This window comes from Myotis brandtii, unplaced genomic scaffold (assembly GCF_000412655.1).
Source record: "Myotis brandtii unplaced genomic scaffold, ASM41265v1 scaffold120, whole genome shotgun sequence".
Lineage (NCBI taxonomy): Eukaryota > Metazoa > Chordata > Mammalia > Chiroptera > Vespertilionidae > Myotis > Myotis brandtii.
The window spans coordinates 6,520,127-6,533,700 of NW_005354174.1; the positions used below are offsets into that span (position 1 = coordinate 6,520,127).

At 35.9% G+C, this 13,574-nt stretch overlaps 1 protein-coding gene across 3 annotated transcripts in view; it reads left to right on the forward strand.

Annotated features, from left to right (window-relative positions):
• CEP112 (centrosomal protein 112kDa) overlaps positions 1-13,574 on the forward strand; it is a 323,660-nt gene that overhangs the window by 11,814 nt on the left and 298,272 nt on the right. For 2 of the 3 annotated variants that reach the window (XM_005858692.2, XM_014532494.1), the window contains exons 4-5: positions 4,852-4,908; positions 12,740-12,830. In XM_005858692.2, the coding sequence (XP_005858754.2) occupies positions 4,852-4,908; positions 12,740-12,830 (148 nt within the window). The remainder of the gene's footprint in view (positions 1-4,851; positions 4,909-12,739; positions 12,831-13,574) is intronic. The other variant, XM_005858691.2, reaches the window with a different exon arrangement.

Here is a 13,574-nt window from a genome sequence, read left to right on the forward strand (position 1 = left end):
GTGTCTGTTGCTTTCAATTCTTTGTTGTTATAAGGAATGTCTTTATAGAATGTTAACATCCTATTACATACACCATTATGCCTCTGCATGTGTTTTGGGCCATTATTGATCCCCAGAAAAGGATTGCTATTTCAATAGCTAGACACATTAACAAATTTAGTGGGATCATTAGTAGGCTCAACATCTTGTGCATTGGTAACAGAAATCCATATGAGCTAGTATGGGTGGATCTCTAAGATATATAAAGTTCAAAAGAAGTACATGAAAGTATAGGAAGCTTCCATTTGTGTGTTTATCTGTGTATTTTAAAGAGAATATGTGGATACATGTGTGTACATGTGCATGGAATATTTCTGGGTGCATTATACAAAACTGTTTTCCTTTATGGAATAGGACTAGCCTGGGAGAAAAGTTACAAACATTTTTTGTACATGTGTCTATGTCAGTTTTAATAATCACACACTTATTTTTTTATTGCTACAGTCAATGTGCCCTCCAAAATGCCATCTTGTTTGGTATGCACATTGCTAACATTAATGATGCACATTAATAAATTTGCTATATATAACAAATAGACAGATCTTAACATAAGATTGACAATTTTTCCCATAAGTAACCTAAATATTTATGTATTCCTAATTTGTTCAAACAGAAACCAGTGGCACAAGTTGTACCACTGATGGAGCACCTACTGTGTGCTAGATACTATTCTAGAAGTCTTTTGTGAGTTATCTGACTATATCTTCTCTACAGTTGCGTGAGGCTGGCATGATTGCTCTTTGTGTTACAGTGAGGTAGCAGCTTCAGCAAGGTCAAGCAACTTTCCCAGTGATGGACCCAGGTTTTTATGATTTCAGACCCCGTGTTCTCTCTAGTAAACCATGTAGGCGTGAGTACTTATGCAGCAAATATGGAAATTTCACTTCAGTCGTCTTTTCCCCACTTGAGCTACATCAGCAATCCTGGAGGACTGTGCCTTTGTTCTGGGTTATTTCTAGGTTGAGCTGAAATGAGGCAGCTTGCCTTCGTCCAGATCTCACTTCTGACACTTGGCAACCATGTGTCCTCAGGCAAGTTACTTAGTTTCTCTAAACCCCAGTTTCATCTTTCGTAAAATGGAGATAGAGAGTCTTTGACGTGGGACGCGTGAAAGTGTTACTGTTGCTGCCACCATCCACCATCTCTGCTGTGGTGATGGTCATTTTCCTCGTTCATACAGAGGCTTGCATATTAGATTGTTTGACCTTTCTTTGGATTATCTAATTATGTAATCTTCCCAAAGGGTATTATCTTAAAACCTATTGGTCATTAATTATTTTGAGATACTAAACCAGCCGTGGGCAAACTACGGCCCGCGGGCCAGATCCGGCCCGTTTGAAATGAATAAAACTAAAAAAAAAAAAAGACCGTATCCTTTTATGTAATGATGTTTACTTTGAATTTATATTAGTTCACACAAACACTCCATCCATGCTTTTGTTCCGGCCCTCCGGTCCAGTTTAAGAACCCATTGTGGCCCTCAAGTCAAAAAGTTTGCCCACCCCTGTACTAAACATTGTTTTGTGTTCCTGAGAAAAATAAATGGAATTAATGACTATGTAAAAGGTTCTGACTATAAGTATGCACCCTGCATACTCTCAGAGCACAAAGTGGTAACAGTATTTTAAAAGAGACTTTGAAGGAATCTTTATTTGTGTAACTTAGCAAGTCCCTTTTTCCAGGAGAGATGGAATATAGTTTGGATGGCTACCCACCCCCCCCGCCCCCCCCATTTTGCCACAGCATGTATTAGAAGCTGCCTAAGTAATAGTAGACTTCAGTTCATGTCATCAGCTCATGCATTTCCCCAGAGACCAGAACATAAGATAATAGGTTGTATACTCGTCTTATAATTTTGTGAACAATGTTTTGAAGCTTCTTTTTAATGGCTTGTAATGATTTATGTGACTTTTTAGTGAAGTATGATATGGTCTAGTACCGTGGTCAGCAAACAGAGGCTCGCGAGCCACAGGCGGCTCTTTGGCCCCTTGAGTGTGGCTCTTCCACAAAATACCACGTGCAGGCGAGCACGTACAGTGCGATTGAAACTTCGTGGCCCATGTGCAGAAGTTGGTATTTTGTGGAAGAGCCGGTATTTTGTGGAAGAGCCACACTCAAGGGGCCAAAGAGCCGCATGTGGCTCGTGAGCCGCGGTTTGCCAAGCCGCAGTTTGCCGACCACTGGTCTAGTAGCTTAGCTTATCACCACAATGCAGTTAGGTTGTGGGATAGTAAAAGAATGATTTAATACCACATTATATTTACTTGAAACTTTTATGAAAATGAATGAGTTAGGCGACGGTGAAGAGGAGTAAAGGTGAATCAACTCCAACCTTTAAACCCTGCTTTGCACTAGAAGAAACGCATTAATCCTACTTACTATAGAGGACTTTATTGATGAAAAAGAAGGCATTAGATGCCATTTTATAAAGAACTACTATCCACATTGCTTAAAAATTCTAGGAGTGTGCAAGCAGAATTATTTATTATATATTACTTTTACCATATTACATTTAGGTTAACTTTATATAAATTAAAGTTTTATATTTTAATTTGTGTTCTCTAAATAATAAATGTGTTCATACCTATAGGAAAAGACTTAGAGAATAATTATCCTATTTTAAATGATTGTAGAGGAGTATAATTTTTGCATCTTGCTTTAATGAGATCTTTCCATGGGATATTTAATGCCAGATTTTAGTTTGGAATGAAGAATCTAATTATATTCCTGCCCTTAATGGAAAATATGATTTGCTTTACAATGATCTGCTTTATGATGTGGTTTTCTGGGAATGCATTGTAGCAAAAAGCTGGGACTGTGTCCTTTACAAATGTCCCCATATAGCTAGTACTATTTCATTTCTTGTGCAGTTTAATAGCATGGCCAGCAGATGGTGCCCAAGTATAATGAAAATGTACTTGTGATTATGTTGATTTATATAAAAAAACATTTTTCACTTTAAAATATTGATTTAATTTTTAGTCTGGATACTCAAAAAACTATAATATGACCTTTTTACCTTGTTAAGCTCCATTTTTATATGTAAATGACACTAACACTATAAATAGTTCCTGCTCGTAGGTTGTTGGATGAATTTATGGGTGAGCCAAGCGATACCTTTCCTTCCGAGGGGTTCTTTATGGCCATTGGTGTAAGTAAATATGGTTAGGATTACACATAGTTAAACATCCTTAAATATTATTCACAAAAGTACATTTATTTAAGAATAGTCCTGTTGTTTGGGCAAAAATATTCCACAGCAGCCCTGTCCAACAGAACTTTCTGTGATGGTGGAAATGTTCTATAGCTGTGCCATCTGATACAGTCCCACTGTTCCCATATGACTCTGGAGCACTTGAAATGCGGCTAGTGTGGCCGAGGAACTTAATTTCATTTATTCTATTAAATTTAGTGGGGTGATATTGGTTACATAGGTTTCCAGTGTACAAGTCTATGATACATCATGTGTATATTGCATTGCGTGCTCACCACACAAAGTCAACTCTCCTCCCATCACCGTATATTTGACCCCTCTACCCTCTTCTACCACCTTAAATTTTAATTGATTTGAATAGCCATAGGTGATCGGTGGCTCCCTAACCAGGTTTGGAGTTCTAGACCTGGGTCTTCTGCTGGGCCATTGCAAAACCTGACCTACCAGAGGAAGAGGTGCTGGCTAGGTGGGGAAGTGGAATGGGACTAGGGACTAGGAGTTGAGTATTGGTGCACAGGAACTGCCTCTGCCCCAGGGGAGACCTGTATTCTGTGCTTAGCTTGGTTCACGGTATCTCCCTTTTCCATGATGATCGCCCGTGATCAGCTTCTAGTTGCTCCTCTGCTCACTACAGGTTTCAGAGCAGCTGTCCCTAACAAGTCTTTTCAAAAAAAGAAAAATCATTTATATTATATTAATTTAAAAAATAATCATCTTCATTTTTTGGGGGCAGAACACTTTTTGGAATTTGATATTTTTAACACAATGGACACTGTTATTTAGACATTTAACCTTGAGCTCTAGAAATAAGATATTATTTCTTAGGATATCAATAAAATATAACTTTCACACACTTATAAAGTCACTTAGCTACTCATTAATTTTTAACATTAAACATTAAATTAAATGCTAATTAAACATCATTCTTAGATATTTACCAAGGCAAGGTCAAGTGGTAACAAATTGTAACTGAGAGGGAATAGGCTTGAAAATAATGGTCTTACATTTCTTTTAGGCTTTCTTTTCCCCCCAGTGAGTTGGACTTCTGACAAAATTAGTCATTTTTTCTTTTAAAAATATTTTAATGAGTGGGGTTTTGTAATAGTATTTTTTTATTTCACAAGCAAGTTTCTTTTTGTGAGTTTATAATATGGGACAGTTTTAATTGTCCTTTTAATAAACAAAAAAGGATGACAGCTCATAAATATATTGTAACATTTAATTTTAAGGGAGTTAAGGTACTTTCTGAGTGTTATACTGTTAAGCCAGAGTTATATTAATAAGTGTTGATTTAAATGTGTGACTTTTAAAGGTGTTTTTATTTTTTAAATCAAATGTGTTATTTTAAAGGAGGAAATGGGAACACTATGAAGTCTTAAAATGTTTATGAATCTCTGGTCAACTTTTAGTTTTGTGAAGCTTCTTATTTTTTTGAAATTTAGTGTTGTTTTTTTTTTAATAAAGTTACCTTTGAAAAATTAAAATAAATATGTGTGGGTCATTGGAAGTAACTTTCATTTTCTTATTTTCAGTATTATTTGATACTTTCCTGCATTATTACTTGTTGCTATTTATTTTTATTTTTCATTCATACTTAGCAATGCCATAGAAGACTGTTCTGAAGATGGCATAGAACAGTATTACCTGCTGCTCAGGTGAATGCAAAGTCATGTATCTAAAGTTCTCATTTTAATGTTCTGGTCATTTTTGGTGCAGTAGTTGTATTACTCTTAAAGTGTTTTACACCTGTGAAAAGCACACCTGAAAAATGTGTATGAAAATGCACAGGTACAGTTTAAAGAACAATTATAAACATCCCTTTCCTTTTAAGCCAAGAAATAGCACATTACAATACTCCAGGAGACCTTCTGTGTCCTTTCCCTACTGCCTCCACTTCCCTTCTCCCGAGAGCTCCACTGTTCTGTATTTTGTGATTATCATTTTTTTAACTTTATATAAGTGGAATCATGCCCTATATATTATTTTGACACTTGCTTCTTTCTCTCGTATACTTCCGATTCATCCAAGTTAATAAATGTAGCTGTAATTTATTCTTTGTTTTGTGGTAAACTTAAAATCAATGTATAATGCGTACATCAACACACACAAATCTTAAGTGTAAAGCTTGAAAATATAGGAGAAATGCTTTATGACAACACATTTGGCAATGATTAATTGGCTGTGACACCAAAAGCGCAGACAACAAAAGAGAAAATAGATAACCTGGACTACACCAAAATTTAAAACGTTTGTTTATTGAAGGACACAATCAGCAGAATGAAAAGGCAACCCATGGAATGGGGGAAAATATTTGCAAATCATATATCTGAAAAAGGGTTGATATCTAGAATATGTAAAGAATCCTACAACTCGGTAAGGAAACTAACAACCCAGTTGAAAAAATGGACAAAGGACTTGAATAGACATTTCTCCAAAGAAGATATTCAAACAGCAAATAGTCATATGAAAAGATGCTAAATAAACATCACTAATCATTCTGGAAATGCAAATCAAAACCATGATGAGATACCACCTACTAGGATGGCAACTATTTAAAAAACAAATAAATATTGGCAAGGATGTGGAGAAATTGGAACCCTTGTGCATTGTTAGTGGGAATGTAAAATGGTATGGCTGCTGTGGAAAATAGTATGGTAGTTCCTCAAAAAAATAAAAAAAATAGAATTATATTATGATCAATCAATCCCACTTCTGGGTACTTATCCAAAAGAATTGAGAACAGAGACTTAAATAGATATGTGTACAACTGTGTTCATAACATCATATTCACAATAGACCAAAGACAGAATCATCCCAAATGTCCATCAATGGATGAATGGATAAACAATATGTGGTATTTACATACAATGGACTATTTTTGAGCCTTAAAAAGGGAGGAAATTCTGACATGTTACAGTATGGATGAGCCTTGAATATATTATGCTAAGGGAAATGAGCCAGTCACAAAAAGACAAATACTGTATTACTGCACTTATATGAGGTTCCTAGAATAGTCAAATTCATAGAAAGTAGAATGGTGGTTGCCAGGGGCTGGGGACAGCGGGAGTGGGGACTTAATTGTTAAAAGGTTACAGAGTTTCATTTTGGTGAGATGAAAAAGTTCTGGAGATGGATGGTGATGAGGTTGCACAACAGTGTGAATGTAGTTACAGTCACTGAACTGTATATTAAAAATGGTTAAGGTGGTACATTTTATGTTAGGTGTATATTGCCACAACTAAAGATAAATAAGGGAAAAAACACACCAATTAGAAGTATCAGGAATGAATGAAAGAAGCTCCACACAGATCCTGCAGGCATTAATATTATAAGAAAATATTATAAATGCCTATACCAGTGGAAACTTTGATGAAATAGACATATTTCTTGAAAGACACAAAAATCACTACTGACTCAAGAAAAAATTAGAAATGTAAGTGGCCCTATCTCTACCAAAGAAATTTAATTTGTAATTAACCACCTTCTCACAAATAACTTTCCAAACTCCAATGGCTTTCTTGATGAATTGTATCAGGAGTTTATAGAAGAAAATTATATCATTCTGCATGTTTTTTTTTTTGTACAATAAAGAAAGAAAGACAAAATGCTTCCCAACTCATTTGGTTAAGTCAGTATTTTTTTTGTTTCTGAAAGAAGACAAAGACATTACAAGAACATTAAACTGTGTACCAATATTTCCTCATGTACATAGATTTAAAAATTTGTAATTAGCATACTGTATCCAGAAAACATAAAAAGCATATTATTTCATGAATAGATGGACTTATTCCAGTAGTAAGAGGTTGGTTGGCACTTGAAAATCTATTTCATTATATAACTAAGAAAGAAAAATCACATGATTATCTCAATAGATGCAGAGAAAACATTTAACAAAATGCAACATCCATCTATGATAGAAACTCTCAGCAAATTAGGAATAGAAAGGAACTTCCTCCACCTGATTTAAACCCAAAGCGGTTATAAAAAAAGAAAAGAGGTCTTAGCAGTCCCGATTTGTAGAGTTAAAGCTGCAGTAATAAAGACAGCAGTGTTGGTGAAGGGATAGAGAGATCCATGAAATAGAATGGAAATTCTAGAAATAGGTGTCCGCATATATATATGGTTAATTGACTTTTCACAAAGATGGCGACGGAATGAAGTGAAGGAAGGAAGGCCTTTTCATCAAATTATGTTTGAACAACTGGATACCCACATGGGGAAAATGAAGTGGGTTATAGACCTAAATGAAAATGCTAAGAACTATAGGACTTCTAGAAGGAAACAGAAAAATCTTCGTGGCCATGGCAAAGAGTTCTACAATAGGATATTTAAAAATGAAGAAAAAACTATTAACGACTATGGAAATTAAAAGACACCATTTGGAAAATTACCTGGCAAGGCACAGATGGGAGAAAATATTCTGAATACATACATCTGACAAAGCACTTGGGTCCAGAATATGTGAAGAACTCACAACTCAAGAAAAGGTAGATAACTCAATGTGTGAAAGATTTTACAGACACGTCACAAAAGAAAATATATAAATGGCTAATACACACAAATGAAAAGGTGATCGACATCATTCTTTATTAGGAAAATGCAAATTATAAATATGTGATACATTACACACCCGTTAAAATGGCTAAAAATATAAAGACTGAGAAGACCAATAGGATTACGATATGATGAATTGGAAGTCTGTTCTGTTGACAGGAATAGAAAATAGCATGCCCACTTTGCAAATTTCTTTTAAAGTTTAAGATAATTTACCATATGATCCACAATTCTATTCCTAGGTGTTTAGTCAAGAGAAATGAAAATGCATGTCCACATAAATATTTGAGCCTGAATATTCATAGAAGATTTATTTATAATAGCCCCAATATGGAGACAATCTTAATGTCCATCAGCATATGAGTAAAAAAGCAAGTGATGGTTCATTCATGTACTGGAATACTACAGCAATAAAATGAAATAAACTTCTGATATGTGTAACAACATGGCTGAATCTCAGAAACATTTTCCTCAGTTACATAAGCCAGACAAAAATGTACATAGTTTTGATTCCATGTATTTGAGATTCCACAAAATACGCTTGCCTGGGTTTGCAGAAGGGAGTAGATTGATTCCAAAGGAGCTCAAGAGAACTTTGGGGTGTGATAGAATCTGTCTCTTTAGTGATGGTTATACCGTATATACATTTGTCAAAACTCATCAAATTCTACATTTTAAATGGGTAAGATTTTATTGTAAATAAATGATATCTCAATAAACTTAATAAAAATAATATCCAGCGAGGTGTAGCCAAGGCTTCTTTGGTGTGGCTTTTTCCAATCTAAACATCTGTGAACTAAAGGAGTACTTAGAAAACTGAAAGTGCAACACATATACAATGACAGTTCTACAGCATTCTGAAATCTAGCCAGACATCCTATCTGTTGTCTGTTTCTTTTTTTAAAAAAATTATTTGGTTTCTTTAACAATATACTTTTATTGATTTCAGAGAGGAAGGGAGAGGGAGAGAGAGAGAGAAACATCAATGATGAGAAAACCATTGATTGGCTGCCTCCTGCACGCTCCCTACTGGGGATTGAGCCCACAACCCGGGCATGTGCCCTGACTGGGAATCTAACCATGACCTCCTGGTTCATAGGTCAATGCCCAACCACTGAGCCATGCCAGCTGTGTCTTGATTAGGGCTTAGTGCTTCTTCCTGGGTTTGTTCTTCATGGCCTGGGCTTTTCCCTCTGAATTACCTTTCCTTTACCATAAGAAGTGATTTGTTTTAAGCCTAGTAGTTTTCTTAGCCTGCTTCCCATTTGTAGAATTTGGGGACTCAGAAGCCTCTTTTCATTCTGAATGTTCTGTCCCTTTCACATGAAGCCAGTCTGACCCCTTGTTTTTGGGGCTGCGTTTATGTTCTTTGCCTTTCTGGGGCATATAGCTTCTTATAAGTCATAATTTTCAAATGACCACCCGCACTGGTCTTTAGCTTCCTCTCAGAGCAAGGAACTCCATCCCTGCCTCTGGTTTCCTGGTGAGTTTGACTTTATTCCTCTACTTTGAGGAACTCTGATTCCCTCCTACTTCTCTGCAGTCACACTTCCTGCTGCCTCTGGTTGTTTCTGGAACCAGGGCCTGGCAGACCTTCAGTTTCCATCCTTCTCACGGCATTGCATTTTTGTTCTTGCTCACAGTGGTGTCATGGGTTATTCTTTTAGGCTCTTCTCTGGTGCAGTCTTAACTGCCACTGTCACTACTGTATCTTTAACTCTTATTCTTCAAATTTCTGTCTTATTTGCTCCTTCTGGAATTCATGTTATTTCGACATTGGAGATTTTGAATGTATCTTCCTTATCTCTTGCATTTGCTTTTATTATTATTATAGTCATCCCTTTATTTTCTCCTTTGTGTTCTTAGGATACTTTTTGAACTAGTTTAATTTGCTGATTTGATTTTATGCTATATTTAGTCAGCTGTTCTTCCATTATGGTTTTACAATTTGATAATCATGTTTTTCATTTGTAAGCACATTTTTATGATCACAGATTGTTCATTTCCTTTCTACAGCTGAAATGTTCACTTGAATCACAGTCAGAGCACAGATTAAAAATACATTTTATAAGTTTCTCCCTTTAAAAATACATTTTCTTTTGTAGGAGGACATGTGATTGCTCTTTCTTTAGGCTTTTAAATCTTATATGTGTCATTGGTTATCTCTTTCTCTTTATAGGGACCAAGTCTCTGTTCCTCTAGTATTTGGAACAACAGAGGTGCTGAGCGAATGTTTCTGAATTCCTATTGAAATATTTTAGCATTAGGGAAAAGTGAAAGGAAAAAATGGCTATTTCCTATACCCAATTTGCTATTACGAGGAGTGAAAAGGCATTTGATGTCAGGGCTTCTTATAATGTGCTGGAGCTTTTCTGGTTGTGTTAGTTCGGGCGCCCTCAGGTTAATCAAGCCATAGTCCCTCTTTTCTAATTGGCCAAGTACCATAATCATGAGCTCGCTGTAATCACGCCCCCTGTACTAATTGTAGGCTGTCTTTATGAGCACCATGGCTTGCTAGTCTGTTACCCTTCAGAAGAAGGTTTATAGGGTTGAGCTTTGCCTTCTATCCTCTGTCTCACTGTTCACCTTGACCTCCAGCCCCATCTCTGTGATTCTGAGCTACCTTTGTACCTACTTATAGTTTCAGTTAATTGTGTTACCAGCTTGAATCAGTCTCGGTGGCCAGAAATGAAATATCTAGGCCTAATGTCCTAAGTTTCTTGTGCCAGCCAGATTTTAGTGCTGATACTGACCTTCCTCTTTTCCTTGGTTCAGCTGCCTTCACCTGGAGCTGGCTCAGAAGCCTCTGCTCCACTTGGCCTGCGTTGGCACGTGTTCTGGGGCAATAGAATGCAGTTGGTTTTGGACATGTTGAAATGGAGGTGGGGCTATTTAACTTGTATTTGTAATGGGGTTGGAGGCAGAGAGAGCAATTGGGATGGATATGTGGATTTGGTAATCCAAGCTTCTTATTGTTTAAAAAACTAATAGCATATTGAATTGTCCAGGGAAAGCATGTAAAAGAGAAGTAGATAAGACTAGGCACAGACACCTGGGATTTTAGCTGGTATGGGATGTAGAGAGAGGAAGCTAGTGAAGGTTTCTTTGAAGATTTCCCAAGGAGAGAACCAGGGAAGAATGGTTCTGTGGAGCCAATGAACATGGCAGCTTTAAAACACTGTCCCTCATGCCTTGGTGAGATTAACTAGGTAGGATAAGGACGTTAATGCCTCATTTGCTTGAGCAACTAGGAGATCGTTGATGACTTTACATACAGCACTTTCAGGGTGAGTGGAAGGCAAATTGCTGATGGAAGAGTATATGGCAGGTTAGGGCATGGGCCCAATAACTTATTTTGAAAATTTATTGTGATGAGAAAGAGGAAGATTGGTACAGAGAATGCTACGAGTGAGGTAAAAGGCTGTGTTGTTTTATGTATGCACCCTGTGTAATAAACCAATAAATGTTTCAGTTCTTCTTTTTATTAATATTTTCTATGAGAAGAATTACTTTTAATATTTAAGCATTTTTCAATTTTTAAGTATAGCTCCTTTTTATGACTGTTTAATCTATTCTTAAAGAAGAACAGGCCACTGCTTAGTTTAATATATCAGGCTGCCTCTTCCCACACTGAGTATTAAATGCTTCTATCAGCTCTAGCACATTGGCTGATGAGATTATTTTCAAAATATTTATCTACTTTTTTCATTTTTTTTAACTATTTGGCTATGTGGGATATTGAGTAGGGGTATACAAAATGGATAGCTCTTTTGAAAATAGCTTTCCCAGACATTCTAAATTATTTTGTAACTAGTCTAAGGAATGTTATTCTATTAGAGTTACTACCAAAAAACACATTCAGTGTAGCCTTGTCATTTTGAGTTACTATTTTATCTTTTTGGAATACTTAGTACAGCTCACTGTTTGTGAAGGAAATCCTGACATGGCTTGTGGTTGAAAGTTAGTGACTTTAATTCATTATATAATGGTTAGTTTCCATTTCACAAATATTGAAGCAGCTGTTCAGAGAACAGATATTTGTAGTCATGGAACTTTCATTGAAGCAATGTGAGTAAAAGTGTAGAGTAGAATATTGAGTAGAATACCAGGCTAGGGTAGAATATTGAGAATGGTATTTTTATATTGTGTTTTTTTGTTCAAGTTTTTTTCCTACACATGTTGTACTTATCATATTTTACCTGAATTAACATGGTGCACTTAAATTTAATTATTATTATTATTATTGATTTTTAGAGATGGAGGGAGGGAGGGAGAGAAAGAGTAAGAGGGGGGTAGGAGAGCGGGAGAGAAAAATCGATTGGCTGCCTCCACACGAAACCCTGGCATGTGCCCTGATTAGGAATTGAACCAGTAACCTTTTGGTGCATAGGGTGATGCCCACCCAACTGAGACACATTGGCCAGGGCGACATGGTGCGTTTTTAAATTGAAGACTTTGATTTATCTGTGGTTTCTGACAAGGTTCCAAATTAATTCAGACTTTCAGCTACATGAAAGTTTCGTTATTTTATATATTTTTAGGTTTCATCTTGATATGGAACATGAATTCCACAAAACTTGCTAACCTTTTAAAATAATTATCTAAGAATGCTTTATTTTTTTCTCTTCCTACATTTAGGGTAAGGTGAATGGAGGAGAACATTTTAAATGCATGTAGTTATTATATTCCTATTTAAAGATCGCATTTGTTTGTAAACAAGTATGTGGCTTTTAGGTGACATCTTATTTATAGTTTAAATGAAATAAAATGTGAGAAATAAGTTATTTAGATTTTTTTCTTTGCTACTGAAACATCATTGTTAATATAAATAATCATCTCACCCCAAGAAAACTTGGTAAGCTTAGATTTGAAAATTCCCATGTCCTCCGAATGCCCCCAATTCTGATTGTTACTATGTTGGTCTGTCCATAGGGAACAGTACACTGCGCAACTCCAAAGGACATCACATTCTAGGAGTCCAACCTACAGAGAAGACGGACAACATGTTACCCAAAAGAGTTGTGTAAGATCAGATTCTACTTCTGTTTGTTTGTTGCTTTAACTCCACAAACTTTTAGTTTCATATTATCAAAGTTCCAACGATGACTTAGAAACAGCAAATAAGTACTGAAAGTTTTGGTGACCATCCTGATGTCAAAGAAATGGTGTATTTAGAATATTCCACACTGTTCCTCCTGCTTTCTCAGTAATTCTAAGGCATCATGTTAATCAGTCTGTTGTTTTTCTTGTGTATCAAAGAATAGCTTTGGAAAACTATTCGTTTTTTAGATATATTTTTACTTTTTTATTCAGTGTATGTATAAAAATAATAAAACAGTTGTCATAAACTTAAGAAATTGGGATTAACTTGTAGTGAAATAGGAGACACTGCCTTTCTGATGAAGTGAACTGTTTATATCTTGACCTATGAATTCCTCTCTTGCATCTAATTGCAATAGATGCAATCAGTTGCATAAATAACATAGATTTAGTTTGAACAAGGTACCAATGAGCATTGCAGGTAGCTGTGTGAAGGGAAGGACTTTGCCTGCCTACTAGGGTCTTTGTGTAACTCTGGCTTGTCTTGGGTTGCAAGACTTTTAGTTCCAAGAATATCCCGAGTGATGCCTGACTGTTTTAGCACATATTGCTCTGAATATAACTCCTTGCATTTTCTCCAGTGGTAATTTGGAATTTTCAAAAATATTTTAATATAAAGGGGAGCACATTTTAAATATTTGTGGGTTTATTATCAAGCATTACATTT